The following is a 21,883-nucleotide window of genomic DNA, read 5'->3' on the forward strand; positions in this document are numbered from 1 at the left end:
TGTGATGTATTAACCATGCCAAAAATATGGAATACCAGAAACAACATGTTAATAAATGCATCACTAATCACTTTAACATAAGATTAATGTATACAGTAGTTGGAATTAAAACATTCTTTTTTTCACAAATATTTCTGTACAAAAATTTTAAGTAATATACCTTTGTGTAGCAAGCAAGACCTCCTGTGAGTGAGGAAATGTCCGTTATCAAAGTGGACTGGTTTACATTTTCCATAAGTATTTCAAATATTGATCAATAGAAAGTTTAAGGTTGTTTTTTTTAAGTCCTCCCTATGCTAATGTATCTTTTTTCATTACTTTGGACCCTACACTTTTTATTTCTCTTTCCACTTTGTCATTTCAAATATATTTTAAATTGAAAAAAGAAGAAAAATTCCTATCTACATACCCTCTCTGTTTGATATTAGTGACCCGGAAAAAACGCTTTTGTTCTTTTATTTGCCATTAAGAATTTTAATAGTAAAAGAATGAACTAGCTAACCGTTTAAAGTCATGTTAGACGACATACATAAAGATGCTGACTTGGCTCTATACTGTTGTCCTTAAATTAACAAGCAAGTGCTAATATGAAAATTCTTTGCTACTGTCAGCAACATAGCCTGGTTCCCAGTCTAATTTTGTTAATATGAAAATTCTTTGCTACTGTCAGCAACATAGCCTGGTTCCCAGTCTAATTTTGGTTGTTTCTGAATAGCTTCATAGCAGATTACTGTATCGCCAGGTTTGAACTCAACGTCAGTTTCTGAACCAAAAGTCATTCCACATTCCTGATTTGTCCCAACTGAACTCACTTCGTCCTTCATAATTTTTAAAGATGAAAGTTTACCTGCAACATATTTTAAAATGTTAAATTGTAAAAATCTATATCAATTACAATAAATACAATTTCTGACAATTGTTTCTATTTATGTGTTTGTAACCTACAGAGAGCCAGTTTTTATCTATTATCTTTGCATTTATCTGTTATCTTAGCATTTTCTTATAACAAAAAAATATTCAAAAGTAAAAACATTTTTTACTTTACTTCCTAAGTTATCATAACACAGTATGTTTTTTTTTATTTGTTTAGTTTGGAGTTGCACAGCACTGTTAAAGGATCTCCTTTGAGGTCCAAATATTTGAAAAGAAATAAATTTGAATAGGATTAACTGGTACACTTTAAATGGAATATTATGCAAAAGATTGTAAAGAAATATACTCAAAAGTAAATTAAAATCTTTTTTATGCCAGCCCAAGCTCAATTTGAGTAAAAAGCATTGCAACACTCATTTTTTGGGTCATTTTGCACATTTTAAATGATTATTCTGGAAAAACTGGAGTAAGTGAATGATCTGAAATTATATTGGTTCAAAGCTACAAATGTTAAACAAATTCTGAAAAAAAATTAATTTAAGTCCCCTCATGTCAAAAAACCTTAACTGAGTCACTTACAGATTATATGGTGACTTTCATTACAATCTTCTTTTTTTTGGAGTATTTTATCAAGTAATTAAAGTAACACAACACTGTGTTTTAACCAAAGTCAAGATAATATTTCTTTTTGTGTAATGGAATTGCCTTGCTATGATTTCAGAAATTTCATTAAATCTTTTTAAAAGATTCTGATAATAAAATTATCAAATAGAACAGTCAATTGTATGTATTAACATCACCCACAATACACAACTGTGAAGACTGGCCTTGCTAAATCCTGCTATTTAAGGCAAATGTCTCACACATTCAGAGTATTTTTCAGTGAAATACATATCATACCCTTTGCAAGCTAAATTATAGAATATGATGACTGTTCTTGTTTGTCATTGTTTCTTTTTATATGATCATTTCAGAGACATGTTAAAAATGCTGCAAGTGTCTCTCTTAAAAGCTTTACAGCACAATTTTCCTGCAATAGTTTTATAAATGTGTTAAGGTAATGATAAAGAATTTTACTTACCATCAAATATTACCTCGTCCCCTCTCTGTAATTTAAACAAATATTTCCTAGATAGATTTCCTGATAAACATCGGCATCCAGCTACATGTATTTGTCTATTTCCATCTTTTTTTTTCTCTTTGTACAGAAATTCTTGCAAGATTTTAGCCTCACCTGTTAGCATAAATTTACATTTCAGTTAAATAACAAAAAACAAACAAAAGCCCCCAACCAACAAAATAACCTATTCCATTCTTTTAAAATTTAAGTTTTATAAATCTTTGCATCTATTTTATAATGATATTGAGAAAACTTTCTAAACTACACTACTATTATTTACATATCTACAGTCTACAGTCTTAAATATTTATAACCTTTTAATCTAAATCTTTACCCATAACCCATTGCTCTCTTTCAAAAGATTTATATATAACCCACTGTCTTCTAAATCATTACATATAACATATTTCCCTTGAATCTTCATTTTTATCAAACATATTACATATAACCTCTCCTTGTTTAAAAGCTTTACATGTTACTCTCTTTCTAAAAATTATTCAAATACTTTATCTATGTGCATTATATATATCTGACAGCTGTGTTCTTCTTTTAATATAATTCAGTATTGTTTTGAATAATGTAAAAAAAACCCTATATTTGTATATTTATTACATGCACAAATATGCCTTATGGCATGAATAAAATCAAATCTACAACAACAACAATAACATTTTATTTTTTAAATAAAGACCTACGGCCAAAAATACACAACATAATCAAAGCAGATATCTATATTTAGCTGTGTCTACAATATACGTCGTTATCTATCATGTTTTCCTATTTATAATAGTTTTCAACAATTTTCATATTTGATGGTAGACATTACACATGTACTACTTCAATTAAGTATAATTGTTAAAGGGATAAATTGGCAAATTAATAACAAAAATATTAAAATGATCTTAGGAACTCAAATCACGCTAAAATGACATTATTTAAATTCTAGCATGAATTTCTGTATTAAATTCTATATATTTTGGGTTTGAAGCATAAATATATCTCTATATGTTGAACAAACTTTTATAGAAGCCAACAGAATCATCAAGTAGTTTTAAAACAAGTCATGTGACATGAACAAACCCTTGAAGTTACAATAACAGATATTGTGGATATTGTATGATTGAAACAAGTCTAAGTCATTCATTTGACATGTTCTTTAATTTTTCCAAAGTTCATTGTGACAACTATTGTGAAATCTCACGTGGGTCAGGTTAGAAAACCATCATTGAATACTTTATAATGAGAAAAGATTTGTTGTGACTGCCTAGTGTATTCATTTTGAAGATGTTTACAGAATAACAAAGGAAAATTCAGAACGAAGAAATGAAAAAGATTGCCTGAGTCTCCCTTTAATAATGTATAATGTCTCTGATAACTTACCTCTAACAATTTCCTCTGTTATAAAGGGTAATTTCTCATTTATTGTCTGTATAAGGTCATCAAATAGATGATAAATCACATTATGATTCTTTATTGCTACACTCTCATGAGTTATAGGTGACACATTAAATGCATAGATTAAACCTGAAATATAGTTTCAAATGATGTTAACAATTTAAATGAAATAAAGTTAATAAAAGTTTTTAGAAAGTAATCTGACTACAGATCAGATCTATGTATATTTTACATGTAGATCTGACCATGACCCACTACGATTTACTTTCTGTCTAACACAGATTTTCCAAGTGACCTATTTTTTGCCAACAGATCAAATTATTTGTTACAGGAAATGTTGGACAAAAAATAAAGAAGAACATGTGCTATTTTTTTTTACATAGCAAAACAGATACAATGGACAATAAATGTTAAATGTACTGCATAGATTTTTTAATTTACTGGGTATTTTATTAAAAGCGTAGCATTATTTAGTAGCTGGTTTAAAGTAGGTTGTTTTAGTAATAATATCTGTCATATTTTGCGGTTCGGATCGGAATATCCGTCCCGAGGTGACCCGCCCATTGGGCGGTAACGAGGCTTTCCGAGTTACCGCCCATGGGCGGGTGACCGAGGGACGGATATTCCGATCCGAACCACAAACATATGTCAGATATTCTTTCTTGCATATTCTGCCATATTCCATTATACTTTAAATTCTTTATCTTTATTTTCAATGAAAATTTATATCATTACAACCGTAACTACTTTCTTACAACAGCATATGAATTACAACTTCATTCTTAACGGTAAAATGACGTCATCCTAATCGTGCCATTGTACAGCACGCGACTCATCTGGAACCCCCTATGCCAGATGAAATTTCCGGCATGGGTAAAACTCACGGAAACGCCAGTCTGATATGCAAGAAAAGGTATTCTCACATATAATAATTAAAATATTCAGTAAGCAAAGACAAAATTGAAGAAATGAGTCATCAAGGATTACTGCTTTAATATTGAGTAATCAACTTGTCCTGATTTGCATTTACAACTACATGTATCAACTGATAATTAAAGGATTTCAATACACATATATTCTATATCATTAAACAGGGCAACAGTGTATAACATGGTAAAATATACAGATCTGCATACTGGTCTGTCTGTATAACAGGCAAGTAGTTATTGTCACTATTATAGTTACTATTATTCTGAAAGTGAAATGTGTTTTGAGTATCTGGTGTGAAGAGAACATCACTATTCATCTACAACATGTTACTTCAGTACAGTTCATAGAATGCTAATATATAGCAAAACAAAAAAGCTAAATATGTTGAACTCTCCATTATGTGACTACTTAATAAGTGTTTGAATACATAAAACTATGAAAACATACCATCAAATAACTCTGCCAATTCAATATCATACGGTGTGACATCTCCAACGCCACTATGCAGAATTTCTATGTCACATAAATTGGACTGAAATGTTGCAAGTGTGTCTGTTATAGCTTCAACAGATCCAGCGACATCGCCTGTAACATAATTAAGCCGCGTCATAACAAAACCAACATAATGGGTTTGCAACCAGCATGGATCCAGACCAGCCTGCGCATCCACACAGTCTGATCAGGATCCATGCTGCTCGCTATCAGTTTCTCTACTTGTAATAGAGTTGGTAAGCAAACAGCATGGATCCTGATCAGACTGCGCGAATGCTTAGGCTGGTTTGGATCCATGCTGGTCGCAAACTCATTATGTTGGTTTTGTTGTGACGCGGCTCTAATTAATTAACATGAACCTGCTGACATTCCTAAATGGTGTCGTCAAGCTTCCATTTTAGGAAAACTGTTCATTATAAATATTGGTCAGGTCCAATTTTAACCCCAGGACTATAATTTGAAAAGTTTTATTACATAATGCTACACCCAAAATATAAAAGCTCTTGGCCTTGCACTTTTAGAGAAGAAGATTTCATTTATAAAATCTATTATTAGCCCTTCTGACCCAAATGTTCGATGGAGCAGAACCATTTGAACAAGTTTTGTAGGGATTCATGTAAGGAACATCCCATGAAATTTTTTTTATCAAATTTGACTTGGCGGTTTCAGAGGAGTAAAGGAGTTGTTTGAAAAAAAGTTGACAATGGGCGCACTGATAACGATGAACAAATTGTGATCACAAATCTCACCTCGAGCATTTTGTTCTAAGGTGAGCTAAGCTAAAAAAGTTACAGAAGCAAAATATAAAACAGGGAATTGACCATCAGAGGAAATGCTGGCAAGTATATGCCACCATTACAGAGCCAAACAGGCCTGCTTTACCATGGAGTCTTCATTTGGTTTGTTTGGTTTTATGGTGTACAAGCACAGTATAGGTCATATGGCACCGAAACAGGAAAGATGATTTTGGCTAACCTAACTTCATGGGGAGATAATTATGAAAATGTTAGCGCTTGAGTTAAAAACCATGTGTTTGATTTGATTATAATGAACATATATTTGAAGTTTAAAGTAGATCTTTTATGAAATGTAGAGTAAAAAATAACATTTTTAAGGAAGTTCAAAGAGAGATATTTCTGAAAATAATGCTTCTAAAGTTAAGGACCTATGATATGGTTGATGATAAGGAACATGTATTTGTAGTTGATACTTTAAGAAATATAAAGAATGACAGACAATGTATAATTAAAAAAATATTTTATAGCACAAAACCTTTAACCTGAAATCTCGACACTGACATTGGGGTGAATAGGACATTGTACATTGTATAGTCAAGCCTAAACAGGATAGCAAATCTTAAAACTCATGTGCAAAACAAATTTGCAATTTCCATTAAAATTTGGTATACTGAAATGGAAAAATATAAAATATAGATTTACTTTGAATAAATAGTTTATCTTTTCAGCCTATTTTAATTTACTACAACTGTCTAAAAGTGAAACTATGTACCTTTTATAATCAAGTAGAATGTTGGCTTTTCTTCCACTATTTCCTTCCTTTCTTGTGGGGATTTATTAAAATTCATTATACGCTCAAATCTTACAAGATTCATTCTTTTTACACTTCTTAATCCACGTTCTCTCATATACTGAGCTCTTTCTTTTTTTATCTTAAGATATTGTTTTCTGTCTTCAGTCCTTCTTTCATTTATAATTTGCATGTCTTGTTCTCCTTTTTCAGCATCAAGTTTTTCCTGTCTGTAGGCCAGAGCCTTTTTAAGTTGTTTCTATAAAGTAGAACAATCTAATACTAGTATATTATTTCCATTTACATTCAAGCATTCTCTTAAAAAAACAAAAGTAACCTAAACAGGTAATACTGATTTTTTTTTCTGAAAAAAATCAGTACCAGTATGTGTCACGAGAAATATTTCTAACCTTAAATTACTTTAAAAATTCAAGAATTCATTAAACAAATATTTATTATCTGCAGACAAGGGGAAACGGACAAAAGCCCGTGTGATAAATACCTGTTTTTTTCTCAATACATTCAACATATTAAAATTGTAACATATATATTTCTTGTTGTTTTCAATTGGCTTAAGTATTTGTATGAGCTAGAACTACCTTTCATTAAGAATATTCTTTCTGAAATGTTTAACGAGGTAACTTTTTACAAGAATGCCTTTTAAAACAGTCACTTTTAAAAGTAATTAACTCATTACAAGGCACATAACAAATGTCTTGCACTTTTAATTTCAGTTATTTTAAACTTCTATTCATCATTTAATACTCTACTAATCTTAACTTCACATGGGAATTTACGTGAATAAATATGTACTTACAGATTTTAGCACTTATTATTCACATGCCTGTCAGAAATGTGCTCAAGCTTATACAAACATGTTATGCCAATGGAAAACAAAAATATTCATGATTATAATTTTAATATGTTTAGTGCATTGAAAAGAAAATACAAACTATTCAACGTACATAATATGTACGTGTTGTGGGAGGGCTTTTGTTCGCCCTGTTATTTTTTGTCCAAGAGGGCTTTTGTCCTACACTCGCAGACAAGGTGTGTCACTAAATACAACATATTAAATAAGGTGTCCCACTAAATGTGAGAGGGTGTCTCACTAAATATGACATATGCCACCAGCCAGATAGAGCTTGACAACAGGGTTGAAGACAAAAAAATATAGAGAACATAGGAATTCTAATTTCAAGACAAAATAAGGAATAATGTAAAGATTTTCAAGATTAAACAGTAAAATATAGGGAATTTTCACTGTAAATTTAACAAACAATCATAACAAAAATTGAATATGCTGGGAAAGTCCTTTCGAACAAGTTCAACTGGTTAAAGGTATAAAGAGCAAGTGTCAAATATACCAACATTAATAATATCTGTCATATGTTGCGGTTCAGATCGGAATATCCATCCCAAGGGGACCCCACCCATTGGGTGGTAATGAGGCTTGCCATGTTACCGCCCATGAGCAGGTTCCTGAGGGACGGACATTCTAATCCGAACCGCAAACATATGTCAGATATTTTTTCTTACGTAATTTGCCATATTTATTTCATATTTAAAATGGTTTACCTCAATAAGATATTTGTTCATTGAAATCAATTTCATTTCATCCATAACTATTTTCTTACAATAGCCTATGAATTTACAACTTTAATAACAACGACGAAATGACGTCATCCTAAGCACATAGTTTCCTTCTAAACTGACTTCATTTTAACGCAGTTCATTCATAAAATGCGCTAAACTGACATGGCACGCAACTCATCTGGCACCCCCCATGCCAGATGAAATTTCTGGCATGGGTAAAACGCACGAAAACGCCAGTCTGCTATGCAAGAATAAGCTGTCCTATAAGTTTTCATTGAGCATATGTTATATACTTACCTCAGTTTGTGCCTGCAAAACCTCATCCCCTATTTGAGGCAACTGTTTCCAACCACCAATCTCTACAGGAGTAGACGGTGTAGCCTTTTCAACAATTTGACCATTACTGTCATACATATTGCGTACCTAAATTATTACATAAACTAAAGCTGATATTGATAACTAAACATAGAAATACAACACATACAAAGTTAAGAAAAAAAAGAAATGCATTAAGAACCTTTCTTATTTTTTTTTTACTTTTTTTTAATTTAAATTTTGAAAATATTAGCAATTCTGTATGATATTACAGTCCAATTACCATAGAAACCAAACACCTGAGATCTGGTAAGTTTGGGCTATCAGTAGTCTAAATTCAATGTTCAAAGACAGACTGACCAACGGAAGAAGTAATTTCATTATATGTTGAATAATTATTTACTGGACGTTTTCACAATATTTTTCCATCCTAACCTTAGTCCATGTCAATCCAGCTATAAGATAATCGCCCTTTTTAAGAGAACCTCTCTGTACCAATATTGTAGCCATTTTACCACGACCAGTGTCTGTTCTTGTTTCAATAATATGTCCTTCAACAAGCCCACCAGGATCCCCTTTCAACTCTAAAAACTCAGCCAGTGTTGTTATACATTCCTCAAGTTGATCTAAATTGATTCTCTGAAACACAATACTGAATATCTAATAACAATGCCACCACATTGTACATAGAGCAAAATAATGTTGAATATTACACAACACAAATGAATCAAGCAAATCTATTGAATTTTGCTATTTTTACTGTTATTTTATTGTACTTAGTATTGTTATTAAAAGGTAATTTTATATTTTGAAAACTGTTACAGAAATATCTGAATTACAGAAACATGCAAGGTATAAACAACAATACACAGGAAATCAGAGTTTACAGTCAATTAGGAAAGTCTATTAGTATTAGTATTTTTTATAGTTTTAGTATAAGGGGTTAAACACCTTATTCAAGACATAATAACTGGGGGTCATATAATTAACATGGTAGAAAGAGTAGGTTTGACTGAATCATACTGTCTGTACTTCTTACAAACTCACAGATTAATTTGTTACCTTGAGGGCTGAGATAGGAACTGCCTGTACTTCTCCACCATACTCTTCTAGAACAACATCATATGCTGCCAGCATATTTTTTGTCTTTTCCTGAAAATACATTTTTCAATATTGAACTTGTTTAGATGCTTAGTGGGTTACAGCTCTGATAATTAATGATACTTGTACAATACTTCCCTTACTCTTGCCATTCAGAAATAAAAGGTAAATACTCAAAGCAAATTTGAATGGTATACATAGATTATCTTGGCGTACAAATATTTAACTATTTTAAAAATACTTTTTTTATCAAAGTTTGAGCACTAATGGCAAAACTCTGAATGATAATCATGAACAATGAGGAATAAAAGAATTTTCCTATTTTTTCATACAAAGCAATTTTACAACATACAAACAGCATAGATAATCAAGAAAAAGAGTCTCAATTTATCACAAAATACGTGAATACAGATGGTCATAAAGGTCTCAAAATAGTTAACATTTACATTAATATTCCACAATTTAGGTTGACTAAATGATCAATACTTTTGTTTTCATTTCCTTATCTAACCTTGGACCTCTGCATGAATAAATAAGAAAATTGAAACTCTTTCAGATATTGATCAGACACCCTATGTATTTATGTATAATTATTCATATTTTATACTGTTATATTTCTATAGTAATACTTACAACATCTGCCTCAAATTTATCTATTTTATTGATGGCAACAACTAATGGCACTGAAATAAAATGCAATAATGAAATACACAAAAGTGTTGATTAAAAAATAGAAACTTTTTTCCTACTTTAAAAATAGAGGAAGATTCTTTGTATATAAATGAACAAAGTTTAGACTTAAGTAAGAAGTTAAGTATGTTTGAAGTACATGTATCTCAAAATTTGTTTTATTTACACTTTTACAAATATTTTTTCAAAAAAATATAATAAACAAGAGGGCCAAGATGGCCCTAGATCGCTCACCTGACCCGTCAAACTCATCCGAACAATTACCTAGACAAGCGTTCTGACAAAGTTTCATGACAGGTGTGTCAAAAATGTGACCACTAGTGTTAACAAGGATTATCCATATTTGAGCAGTGTGACCTAGTTTTTGACCCCAGGTGACCCATATTCGAGCTTGACATTCGAGCAATTACCTAGACAAGCATCCTGACCAAGTTTGATGATAATTGAGTCAAAAATGTGACACTAGAGTGTTCACAAGGTTTTTCTATTTTTAGCTCCTGTGACCTAGTTTTCCATCCGAGATAAATCATGTTCAAACTTATCCAAGCATCGACTAGACAAGCATTCTGACAAAGTTTGATGATGATTGGGTCAAAAATGTGACCACTAGACTGTTCGCAAGGTTTTTCTATTTTTAGCTCCTGTGACCTAGTTTTTCATCGGAGATAAACCATGTGCAAACTCATCAAAGCAATTATCTAAACAAGCATCCTGACAAAGTTTGATCATGATTAGGTAAAAAATGTGACCACTAGAGTGTTCAAAAGGTTTTTCTATTTTTAGCTCCTGTGACCTAGTTTTTCATCAGAGATGACCCATATTCAAACTCATCTGAGCAATTGACTAGACAAGCATCCACACTAAGTTTGATGATGATTGGGTAAAAAATGTGACCACTAGAGTGTTCACAAGGTTTTTCTATTTATAGCTCCTGTGACCTAGTTTTTCATCAGAGATGACCCATATTCGAACTCATCTGCGCAATTATCTAAACAAGCATCCTGACAAAGTTTGATGATGATTGGGTCAAAAATGTGACCACTAGAGTGTTCACAAGGTTTTTCAACTTTTAGCTCCTGTGACCTAGTTTTTCATCAGAGATGACCCATGTTCGAACTCATCCAAGCAATTGACTAGACAAGCATTCTGACCAAGTTTGATGATGATTGGTTCAAAAATGTGACCACTAGAGTGTTCACAAGGTTTTTCTATTTATAGCTCCTGTGACCTAGATTTTCATCGGAGATGACCCATGTTCGTACTCATTCAAGCAATAATCTAAACAAGCATTCTGACAAAGGTTGATGATGATTGGGTAAAAAATGTGACCACTAGAGTGTTCACAAGGTTTTTCTATTTTTAGCTCCTTTGACCTAGTTTTCCATCCAAAATGACCCAGTTTCGAACTCATCCGAGCAATTGACTAAACAAGCATCCTGACAAAGTTTGATGATGATTGAGTCATAAGTGTGACCACTAGTGTGTTCACAAGCAATTGTGGACGTACGACGGACATTCACCGATCCTAATAGCTCACCCTGAGCAAGCTCAGGTGAGCTAAAAAATTACGTATAAAAAAAATCTGTTCATAAAAAGTTGTTTTCATGAAATCTGAACAGTGTTTTGATGTACAAATTACAGATAATTTACAAGTGCTTTGATGATCACATGATCATGTCAAATGATTGGGGAACGGTGCATGCTTTGTGCAGATGAGTCTTTAACTAATTTGGCATAAATCTTTTTAAACAAACTGCGAAGATAGATGTAAAAGTAAATAAAGCTAAATTTGTATATATCTGCTGCCTGTAGTTTACAAAATTATTTTAAATTTTGAAAAAGAGTACTTGAAAATGAATTCCTCCAAAATAAACGTACCAAAGCTGTCTGTATTTGCCTTTTTACGTCTATGTAAAAATTTGTTAAAGTGAGCAGTGGGCCTGGCATAAAGTATAACACTAATAGATACACCTACCATTTTCACCACGTGCATGTTGTATAGATTCTACTGTCTGAGGCATAATCCCATCCTCCGCAGCTATAACTAGAACAACAATATCAGTGACAGAAGCTCCTCGTGCTCGCATTGCTGTAAATGCTGCATGGCCTGGCGTGTCCAGAAAGGTGATAGAATGACCACTGGGTAACTTCACTATAATACAAAACATTTTATTTACCTTAGTTTGTGTTAACCAACAGTGCATTACATTATATATAGGTATCAAGTTATATATTAGTGGGTGCGTACTTCACTGAGCTAGCATTCCTGTACTCTATTTCCTAAACAAGCAACTGACAATCTCTATCAAGGAATTTCTAAAATCTTATAATACTGTGAAGTGCTTCAGTATGAAATTTTGAGTGGCTGGAACCTGCTGTAATGAGAATCTTCTTTCAAAATTATACAAGCACTGTTAGCCATAAATCAAATTATTATGTGTCAAATCTGATTATAACCATTTTTCTTGAATAAAAAATCCATCAATTAAATTAAATGAAAATCACTTGAGTTAAAATACAGGGGCTTTGGATTATTTCATATATTCATATAAGTAAGCTATTCAGCTAGCTTACTGAATGCTCCGATAGAAAAAATGGAAGTTGCAATATAACCTTTACAGAGGCTGTGTGACTTAAACAACTCACACCCCAACCCCTTGCAAACCCTCGCAGCTCCACCTTAAAACCAACAAACTATCATTCATGTAATAGGGACATCTGTATAAAATTTACGACATCTGTATAAATTTTACAGACATATATTTTTTTACCATTAAATGCTCCTATATGTTGAGTGATGCCTCCAAATTCCTGATCAACAACACTCGCCTCTCGTAACGCATCTAATAATGTTGTTTTGCCATGATCTACATGTCCCATTATAGTGATACTGGTGGACGGGTGACTAGTGACTTAGGATCAGGTGGACCTCTGAAACATGTTTGTGGTACAATAACTTACATTATAATAAAATTAGCACTTAAAACAGTTGATAACCACTAGCATTTGAAATAAGATATAAGCATTTACAAAGTTACAAGAAGCGCGCAATGCGATGAAAACCAGGTTTTCAACGACCAAGTTTTAATGTGACAGCAATCAATAGGTCAATGTGCACTGAAGTTATTGAGTAGAAGCTGAAAATTCTATTGTTAGCAAATGACCTTGACCTTAGCAATCTCAAGCTGCCTCTTGATATAAGCTATATATACACCAAGTTTGGTGTCAATAGGCCAAAGCAAACTCAAGTTATTGAGCAGAAACAGAATTTCTATTTTTAGTATCAGTGACATTGACCTTGACCACTGATACCTTGGTAGCAATCCCAAGCTGCCTCTTGATATAACCTACCCATACACCAAGTTTGGTGTCATAAGCCAAACCAAACTTAAGTTATTGAGCTGAAACTGAATTTCTATTTTTAGAACAGTGACATTGACCTTGATCACAGACACCTGGGTAGCAATCTCAAGCTTCCTCTTGATATAAGCTATATATACACCAAATTTGGTGTCAATAAGCCAAAGCAAACTCAAGTTATTGAGCGGAAACTGAATTTCTATTTTTAGTAAAAGTGACCTTGACCTTGATCACAGACACCTGGGTAGCAATCCCAAGCTGCCTCTTGATATAAACTATCTATACACCAAGTTTGGTGTCAATAGACCAAAGCAAACTCAAGTTATTGAGCGGAAACTGAATTTCTATTTTTAGTAACAGTGACCTTGACCTTGATCACAGACACCTGGGTAGCAATCCCAAGCTGCCGCTTGATATAAGCTATTTATACACCAAGTTTGGTATCAATAGGCCAAAGCAAACTCAAGTTATTGAGCGGAAACTGAATTTCTATTTTTAGTAACAGTGACCTTGACCTTGATCACAGACACCTGGGTAGCAATCCCAAGCTGCCTCTTGATATAAACTATCTATACACCAAGTTTGGTGTAAATAGGCCAAAGCAAACTCAAGTTATTGAGCGGAAACTGAATTTCTATTTTTAGTAACAGTGACCTTGACCTTCATCAGAGACACCTGGGTAGCAATCCCAAGCTGCCTTTTGATATAAGCTACCTACACACCAAGTTTGGTGTCAATAGGCCAAAGCAAAGTCAAGTTATTGAGCGGAGAACAAAAGTTGACGCCCGCTCGCCCACTGACTTCGGCATTTCAATAACCCGGTTTTCATTGAAAACCTGGTTAATAAAATTAGTCATCTATAAATGAGCCGCGTCATGAAAAAACCATCATAATGGGTTTGCGACCAGCATGGATCCAGACCAGCCTGCGCATCCGCGCAGTCTGATCAGGATCCATGCTGTTTGCTATCAGTTTCTCTATTTGCTATAGGGTTTGTAAGCAAACAGCATGGATCCTGATCAGACTGCGCAGATGCACAGGCTGGTCTTGATCCAAACGCACTATGTTGGTTTTGTCATGACGCGGCTCAAATGAATTATGAATCAATCATTTATAATAAAATTAATGTTTACAATGTTAATCTTTAATGTGTTTAAACATGACACAGTTTATTATTTCATTCCCAAAATTCTACCCCATTACTAATTACATAGGCAAAATTTCTGTATATTTAATAAGTTATAAATAACTTCTGTTAACACATACTGTCTAAGGCTAAATTAAACTAGAACTGCCACTATAATGGCTTGAATACCCCCGCATACCACTTTGTCAGAATCAACAGTGGCCATTTAGAGGTCAAGAACAACCTCCCTGCCAAATCTGAGGTTACTAAGACAGTGCATTGCTAAGTTATGTATTCTACATGCTTCAAATGTGAAAATGTCAAAATCAATACATTGCGGACAGGACATTCTTTAGCAATTGAGAAAAGCTTTTTTTTTTGTCAAGGTCCCTGTGACCTTGACCTTTGACCCAGTGACCTCAAAATCAATAGGGGTCACCTTATAGTCATGATCAACATCCATACCAAATATGAAGACGGTGGGTCAAAGGAATCTTAAGTTAATGGGTAGACAAACTTTTTTAAGTCAAAGTCCCTATGACCTTGACCTTTGATCCAGTGACCTCAAAATCAAAAGGGGTCATCTACTAATCATGATCAACATCCATGCCAAATATGAAGACTGTGGGTCAAAGGAATCTAAAAGTATTGGGCAGACAAAGTTTTTGAAGTCAAAGTCCCTGTGACCTTGACCTTTGACCTGGTGACCTCAAAATCAATAGGGGTCTGACTAACCTCCATGCCAAATATGACGACTGTAGGTCACAGAATTCTTAAGTTATTGGGCGGACAAGCTTTTTGAAGTCAAGGCCCCTGTGACCTTGACCTTTGACCTAGTGACCTCAAAATGAATAGGGGTCATCTACTAATGATGACTAACCTCAATGCCAAATATGAAGACTGTGGGTCAAAGGAATCTTAAGTTATTGGGCGGACAAGCTTTTTGAAGTCAAGGCCCCTGTGACCTTGACCTCTCACCTAGTGACCTAAAAATCAATAGGGGTCATCTTCTAATCATGACTTGCCTTCATGCCAAATATGAAGACTAAGGGTCAAAGGAATCTTAAGTTATTGGGCAGACAAGCTTTTTGAAGTCAAGGCCCCTGTGACCTTGCCCTTTGACCTCGTGACCTCAAAATCAATAGGGGTCATCTACTAATCATGACTTACCTCCATGCCAAATATGAAGACTGTAGGTCAAAGGAATCTTAAGTTATTGGGCGGACAAGCTTTTTGAAGTCAAGGCCCCTGTGACCTTGACCTTTGACCTAGTGACCTCAAAATCAATAGGGGTCATCTACTTATCATGACTAACCTCCATGCCAAATATGAAGACTAAGGGTCAAAGGAATCTTAAGTTATTGGGCGGACAAGCTTTTTGAAGTCAAGGCCCCTGTGACCTTGACCTTTGACCTAGTGACCTCAAAATCAATAGGGGTCATCTACTAATCATGACTAACCTCCATGCCAAATATGAAGACTAAGGGTCAAAGGAATCTTTAGTTAATGGGCGGACAAGCTTTTTGAAGTCAGGCCCCTGTGACCTTGACCTTTGACCTAGTGACCTCAAAATCAATAGGGGTCATCTACTAATCATGACTAACCTCCATGCCAAATATGAAGACTAAGGGTCAAAGGAATCTTAAGTTAATGGGCGGACAAGCTTTTTGAAGTCAAGGCCCCTGTGACCTTGACCTTTGACCTAGTGACCTCAAAATCAATAGGGGTCATCTACTAATCATGACTAACCTCCATGCCAAATATGAGGACTAAGGGTCAAAGGAATCTTAAGTTATTGGGCGGACAAGAAAAAACCGACGGCCGGACATACGGCCGGACGGCCGGACAATCTGATTCCAGTATACCCCCCTTACAACTTTATTGTGCGGGGGTATAATTACAACTTGAACATTTGATAATTTATTTTTTGGTCATGTTTTCATAAAAATTATCTGAAATCTATAGGCGTGTTACTTTAAATGTGCTATTCAACACACATGAATAAGCTCATCTGATTTTAAAAAGATGAGATTTACATCTTCAAACCACCTATTTGAAATTTTATAATTTCACTTTTTTCCCCTGATATTTTGGTCAGTTTACCAACATTTAATTGACTTGTCAGTAAAATTACTAATACCAACTAATCAGTTTGAGGAGAAAGCTATAAATTTATCAATCAAAGGATGTCTTTTGTGACTGTATAGTTAACTGACTGCTCTCTGTGTTTAATAACAAAACAAGAGCCATAGAGGAAATTTCTAATTTCGGAAAGCATACTATTTCATAAAAAATCCAATTCAAAGTCTTGGTTATTGACATATAATGATGACCTCTTAGACAGCTTCCAAAACAAATTGCAGCATGCCATCACATTTTTAATTTCCAACAGCATTTATCTTGTTTGAGCTTGAAAATATCTAAATTATATTGATAAAGCACTCACTGTCTCTTTATGTCATTATCTACTGGTTCCTTTGTAACTTTGACCTCAGTTTGTTTGAATGGGGTTGCCGGGGTTACAACACTTGATTTTTTTTCCTTTGATATCTTGACATTCCTGTTTAACATCAAACCAACTTTTTCTAAAACGTCTTCACTGTTAACTTCTGCAATTGTGAAAAACAATTCTTCTATATACAGTACATGTAAATTGTTATATATAGGCAAGTAACACATACTTTCCTTAATTTGCACGAAGTTGAACAGTCATAGTGGAATTCAACACTACACAAAGACATGTATGGGGAGCATAGAAAAAAACTCCTTATGACATTAGTTGTTCAACAGAGTTGTTCTTGTCACTGGGCAATGATTGAACTAAATTTCTCGCGACAAACTTTCAGTATTATATACTTGGCAAAAAAGCTGAAAGCGAGTACTCTCAGTCCTGTCTGGTATGTTGTTCAACAGTTGCCCTTTATTTTTTTTATTTCAAGAAAAATGGATAAAATTACATTGTAAAAAGATAACATATTAGAAGTCAGAAGATGACAAGGGAGTAAACAACTAGCAATAGAATCATCAATGATATATATTAAATATTTACCATCTTCTGCATGGTATTCCTGCTCAGTTATTGCCAACAAACTACTCAGTACATCATCTACAATATAAGATAAATAATGAGCCGCGTCACGACAAAACAAACATAGTGGGTTTGCGACCAGCATGGATCCAACCTAGCCTGCATATCCGCGCAGTCTACTTGTAATAGGGTTGGTAAGCGAACAGGCATGGTTGGACCCATGCTGTCGAAACCCTTATTTGGGTTTTTGTCTACGGGGCTCATAAAAATTTGAAAACCTTTTAATATAGTAAAGAATTATTATAAAGAGAGGGAAATTTACAGCACTACGTAGATTTTGGCCATCTATACCCTCTCACCCATCCCAACCAATAGCCATCCTGTAAATTTGTTTCGTTATTTTTTTTATAAATCATAGAAGTGAAAACATGTTCCTTTAAACCCCTCCTTTTATATTTACAACAGCCATGTACTTATCACAAAATTCACTGCGGCAGCAGCTTTGAAAATGACCGCCAATAATCTGAACGATGTTGGCAGAGGGCTATCTAAAACTATTAATGTGAAATCATATTTTCTCTCTTCTTTTCAGGTCAAATATCAAATAAAATAAAACTTAAATATATTTATCTGCATAAAAAAACACATATTTCTTTCTCTTTTTTTTATTTTTGTCTGCAGAAGCAGCTTTTTTACAGTTTTTTTGTTTGTTTGTTTTTAACAATTCTACCTTGATAGAGGTCTTCAGACTATAACTGACTGAGTACCCTGCTTATCAAAATTAGAATAAGTAGAAGATTTTTGTAAGTTGAACTTTCTTATGCAAAAAACATTTAATTCTAGCCAAGGTTTAATTTTTTTTATCATTTATAACAAATGTGAGTCAGCTGTTTTTGGCATGGGTATATAACATACATGGTATTAAAACCAACTTACCAACAGGAACGTGTAACTTATCGGCCACCTCATCTACAGTCATGCCTGATTTAACATATGACCATTTCTTCAAGTGCTTCAGTTTCCGCTTATTTTCATAATGTTTTGTATTGCTCCGAAATTTCACTCTGCTCACCTAAAATACATTAATTGATTTACTAGACAACAAGTATACAAGTTATCATGTATAACAAATAATTGCATTCAAATCAATCCTAGAAAATGTGTATTGTACTTTCTCTCCTCAAAAACATGCTATTTAATCAAGTAATGTAAAACAATGGCACCAGAAAGGTGTGCAATATATGTTCAAATCCAAATATTGAAGAAACAAGAAGAAAAAAAATTCATTTGGGAGGAGGTATACTTATGATTTAAAAAAAAACAAAAACATAATTACATCAATAAATTTGTAACTTTGGTGTACCGTATTGTTTCTATTTATAGCCCCCCTTCTAATTAGCGCCCCCTGGGTGAAAAATGAAAAAAAAAATTGTGTATGTTTTCTTAGAAATTGTGTATTGATTAAATCATTAAATCAAGTTTTTTACACACAGATAAACTGATGCTGTTACATCATAATTTCCCCGCCAGAGCAGGAAAAATCAATACTTGACAAAGTTTATCTCGGTCAGCAGACTACCGTATTGTCTACAATAATTTTGTGCTGCTTATTTATCGTACGTGAACAAGGGGTTTATAGGACGAAAATAGTTGGGAGATTTTTAGATATTTTTAAACATAAAATTAATTTTCATTTTATGCAAATGTGCTTCTAATTAACACCCCCCGTTTCCGTTTTTGCAACGCCCTGGGGGCGATAAATGGAAACAATACGGTAAGTAATGTTGGTTCTTCAAATAAACTTCTTCATCAAGCATCATGAAAAGTTAAATAGTCTCAAGCAGTCTAAGATATAAAGGTTGGAAACAAAACTGCTGGCTAAAATATGTTAACTTTTATGCGTAAAATCCACCTTAAGGACGTTTTCGGGAGTTTTATATAGACATATGGTTGAAAATGAGAACGGTGATCCCAAATTTGTTTATGTTTAAAATGTTTCTGTTATCATATTCCAATAACATGCCAAGTTTAAAGAAATTCTATTGAACAGTTTTAATTTTTCCTATATGTCTTGTATAGGAAAAATAGCATCTGTAGTGCTGCTCTCCCACACCAAAGGGGTCTAAAAAACATCAACAGATTTGTTTACAGTTGCATAGATGTAAAATTTGCAGTTTACTCGAGATAACTGTAACATAATAGTTGTTATGTTTTACTTGACACAGATATAAACAATCACTATTATATCACAACCATTTACATGTAGCAGATAAAACACCTTGATGTAGGTAGAACTAAATGTCAGTTTTAAACCGGATTACCAAGATATCTACCTCTTTGTTTGTTTCTTTTTATAGACTTAATTTTCTATGATATGTTGTGCAGGATAAAAAATTACCAGAAACCAATGGATCTACTTGCAACAAGTTAACAGGCATGTTAATAATTTTAGTCAATATTTACGAAATAAAACATTGCAACGGTTAAAATTACAGCATGATCAACATTGCAAAAACTTTACTTAGATGGTTTTTTTTGTCAAACATGACATGTACCCGGTATAAATCATCTAGTTCCATATAAATGAACAAGCCTGTTCTGAAACTCAGAAAGTTTATCTTTTGATGACATTTTATATCAAAAACACCCAAATTATACAATGTGTGGGATAGTACATGTAGCTTTAAAGCTTACCACCTGAAATGCACATCATCTCAATAGATAAACATTTCACTCAAGTATCATAAATAAACTTCCTGGTATACAGAAGTTTGAGAGTGGACAAGAAATTGCTAAAGACAATTAGAACGCCAGACCAAACTCGTATCAAAAAACAACCAGGGTCAGAAGATTTCACAAGTTGCCTCCACAAGAAAAGCATTTGAGCTAAGTTTCATAAATATCCTTAAAGTGGTTCAAAAGTTTGAGAAGAGGGCACAAATATGATCAAATCTTAACCTTTTACTGTGACCTTAACATTCAAGCATGGTGCCAAAAATGTGTTCTTGACACTGTCTAACAAACATTATACATTTTACCATGTAACATTTATATCCTTCAAGAAGTTAAAGATATACTGATGTAAATTACTCATTGCTTGGCTAGCTTCCAAAAAAAAGAAGAAAAAAAAAGAAAACAATTAACCTTAAAACCGTTTTTAAGAGAGAGTACAAAATAAGTTCATATATTTGTATAAAATATTTTTCAATATTAACAATACATATGTTTCTTTCAAAGCATATGATTTCATAGTTCATACAATGTCCTAGGAAAGAAAACTAAAATAATAAAGTAACTCACATGAAGATATCTTCTAGGTTGTTCACATGAAGTAAATGTATTTTTCTGAGCACTACATCTAGCTTGAATACACGGTGAAAGACTGTTTGTCTGAGGGTGATGTTTATCTTGTCTACATTGGGTAACCTCATTTGGTCTACAGTTGTGGCCAGCAGACAGATGATGAAGTGTTCGAAGTAAAGATAAGTAGCCTATAATAGGATCTCTGGAGTAGTGGTAAGAAGAGAGCAGTCTTTTTGTGAGAAAACAATTCATCTTCACAATTTATAGCCTGTAAAAAAATAATAAAACAATTCATCTTCACAATTTTTAGCCTGTAAAAAAAAATAATAAAATCATCCAAATAATCATGTCTGTTTTTTTAATTTACATTAATCTGTAAAAATAGTCTCAAGATTAATCATCTGAAATGACTCAAAGAAAATTTTAAGGCTTCCAAAGATTATTATTGACGAGAAGTTGAAGAAAGTTTATCTTAATATGTTCATGTAAATAAATGAACTTACTGAAAATTGCTACAGATTTCAACATTTCAGCAAGCAAATTGGCTCCAAATTAATTAAAATTGCTCAAGAAAATCACAATTGGCTAAAACTTGTGAAAAAGTATGACTTTTGAAATTTCCAGTCTAAATTTAGCATTAAATTTGCTATTTTAAAAAATATTAATGGAAAACATTCTGGTAATTTATACTGATTACTGTACACTCATATAGAATAGTACATGCATGTGACTTTTTTCCCTGAAATATCTTTTTTTTTTACAATTCTTCAATATTCTTTTCTTCATTCTTCTTACTTTCAGATATGTTTCATTTCTTATAATTTCAGATACAGATAGACTTCAAGTCAAATCTTTGGCAGTAACCTTGTAAGCTGAAGCAGATCATTGGAATGTGTTTCTTTTGTCACTGTCATACAACTACCTTAGATTTTTTTATGGGAAATTTGCAGCCCAACTGAACCTGGCAAATGTTATAGTTACTTAGACCAATATATCAGACGTTATGGGCTTGTTAAAGTTTCTCTCT

The 21,883-nt window shown here is 33.2% G+C and overlaps 1 protein-coding gene across 1 annotated transcript; it reads right to left on the reverse strand.

The window, feature by feature from the left end:
• Positions 1–453: 453 nt before the first annotated feature.
• On the reverse strand, positions 454–17,113 carry LOC132739441 (translation initiation factor IF-2, mitochondrial-like). The gene is made up of 12 exons (XM_060727161.1): positions 16,972–17,113; positions 12,811–12,970; positions 12,015–12,191; positions 9,983–10,032; positions 9,311–9,400; positions 8,684–8,887; positions 8,231–8,356; positions 6,320–6,596; positions 4,766–4,903; positions 3,374–3,517; positions 1,955–2,107; positions 454–847 (listed from the first exon to the last, which is right to left on the reverse strand). Exons 2-12 carry the CDS (start codon positions 12,917–12,919, stop codon positions 642–644), a joined length of 1,674 nt encoding a protein of 557 aa, XP_060583144.1. The 5' UTR covers positions 12,920–12,970; positions 16,972–17,113; the 3' UTR covers positions 454–641.
• Between the last annotated feature and the right edge of the window lie 4,770 nt (positions 17,114–21,883).

The sequence above is a fragment of the Ruditapes philippinarum genome, unplaced genomic scaffold, assembly GCF_026571515.1.
Source record: "Ruditapes philippinarum isolate M1 unplaced genomic scaffold, ASM2657151v2 ctg1123_1_1_1_1, whole genome shotgun sequence".
In the NCBI taxonomy this organism is placed as follows: domain Eukaryota; kingdom Metazoa; phylum Mollusca; class Bivalvia; order Venerida; family Veneridae; genus Ruditapes; species Ruditapes philippinarum.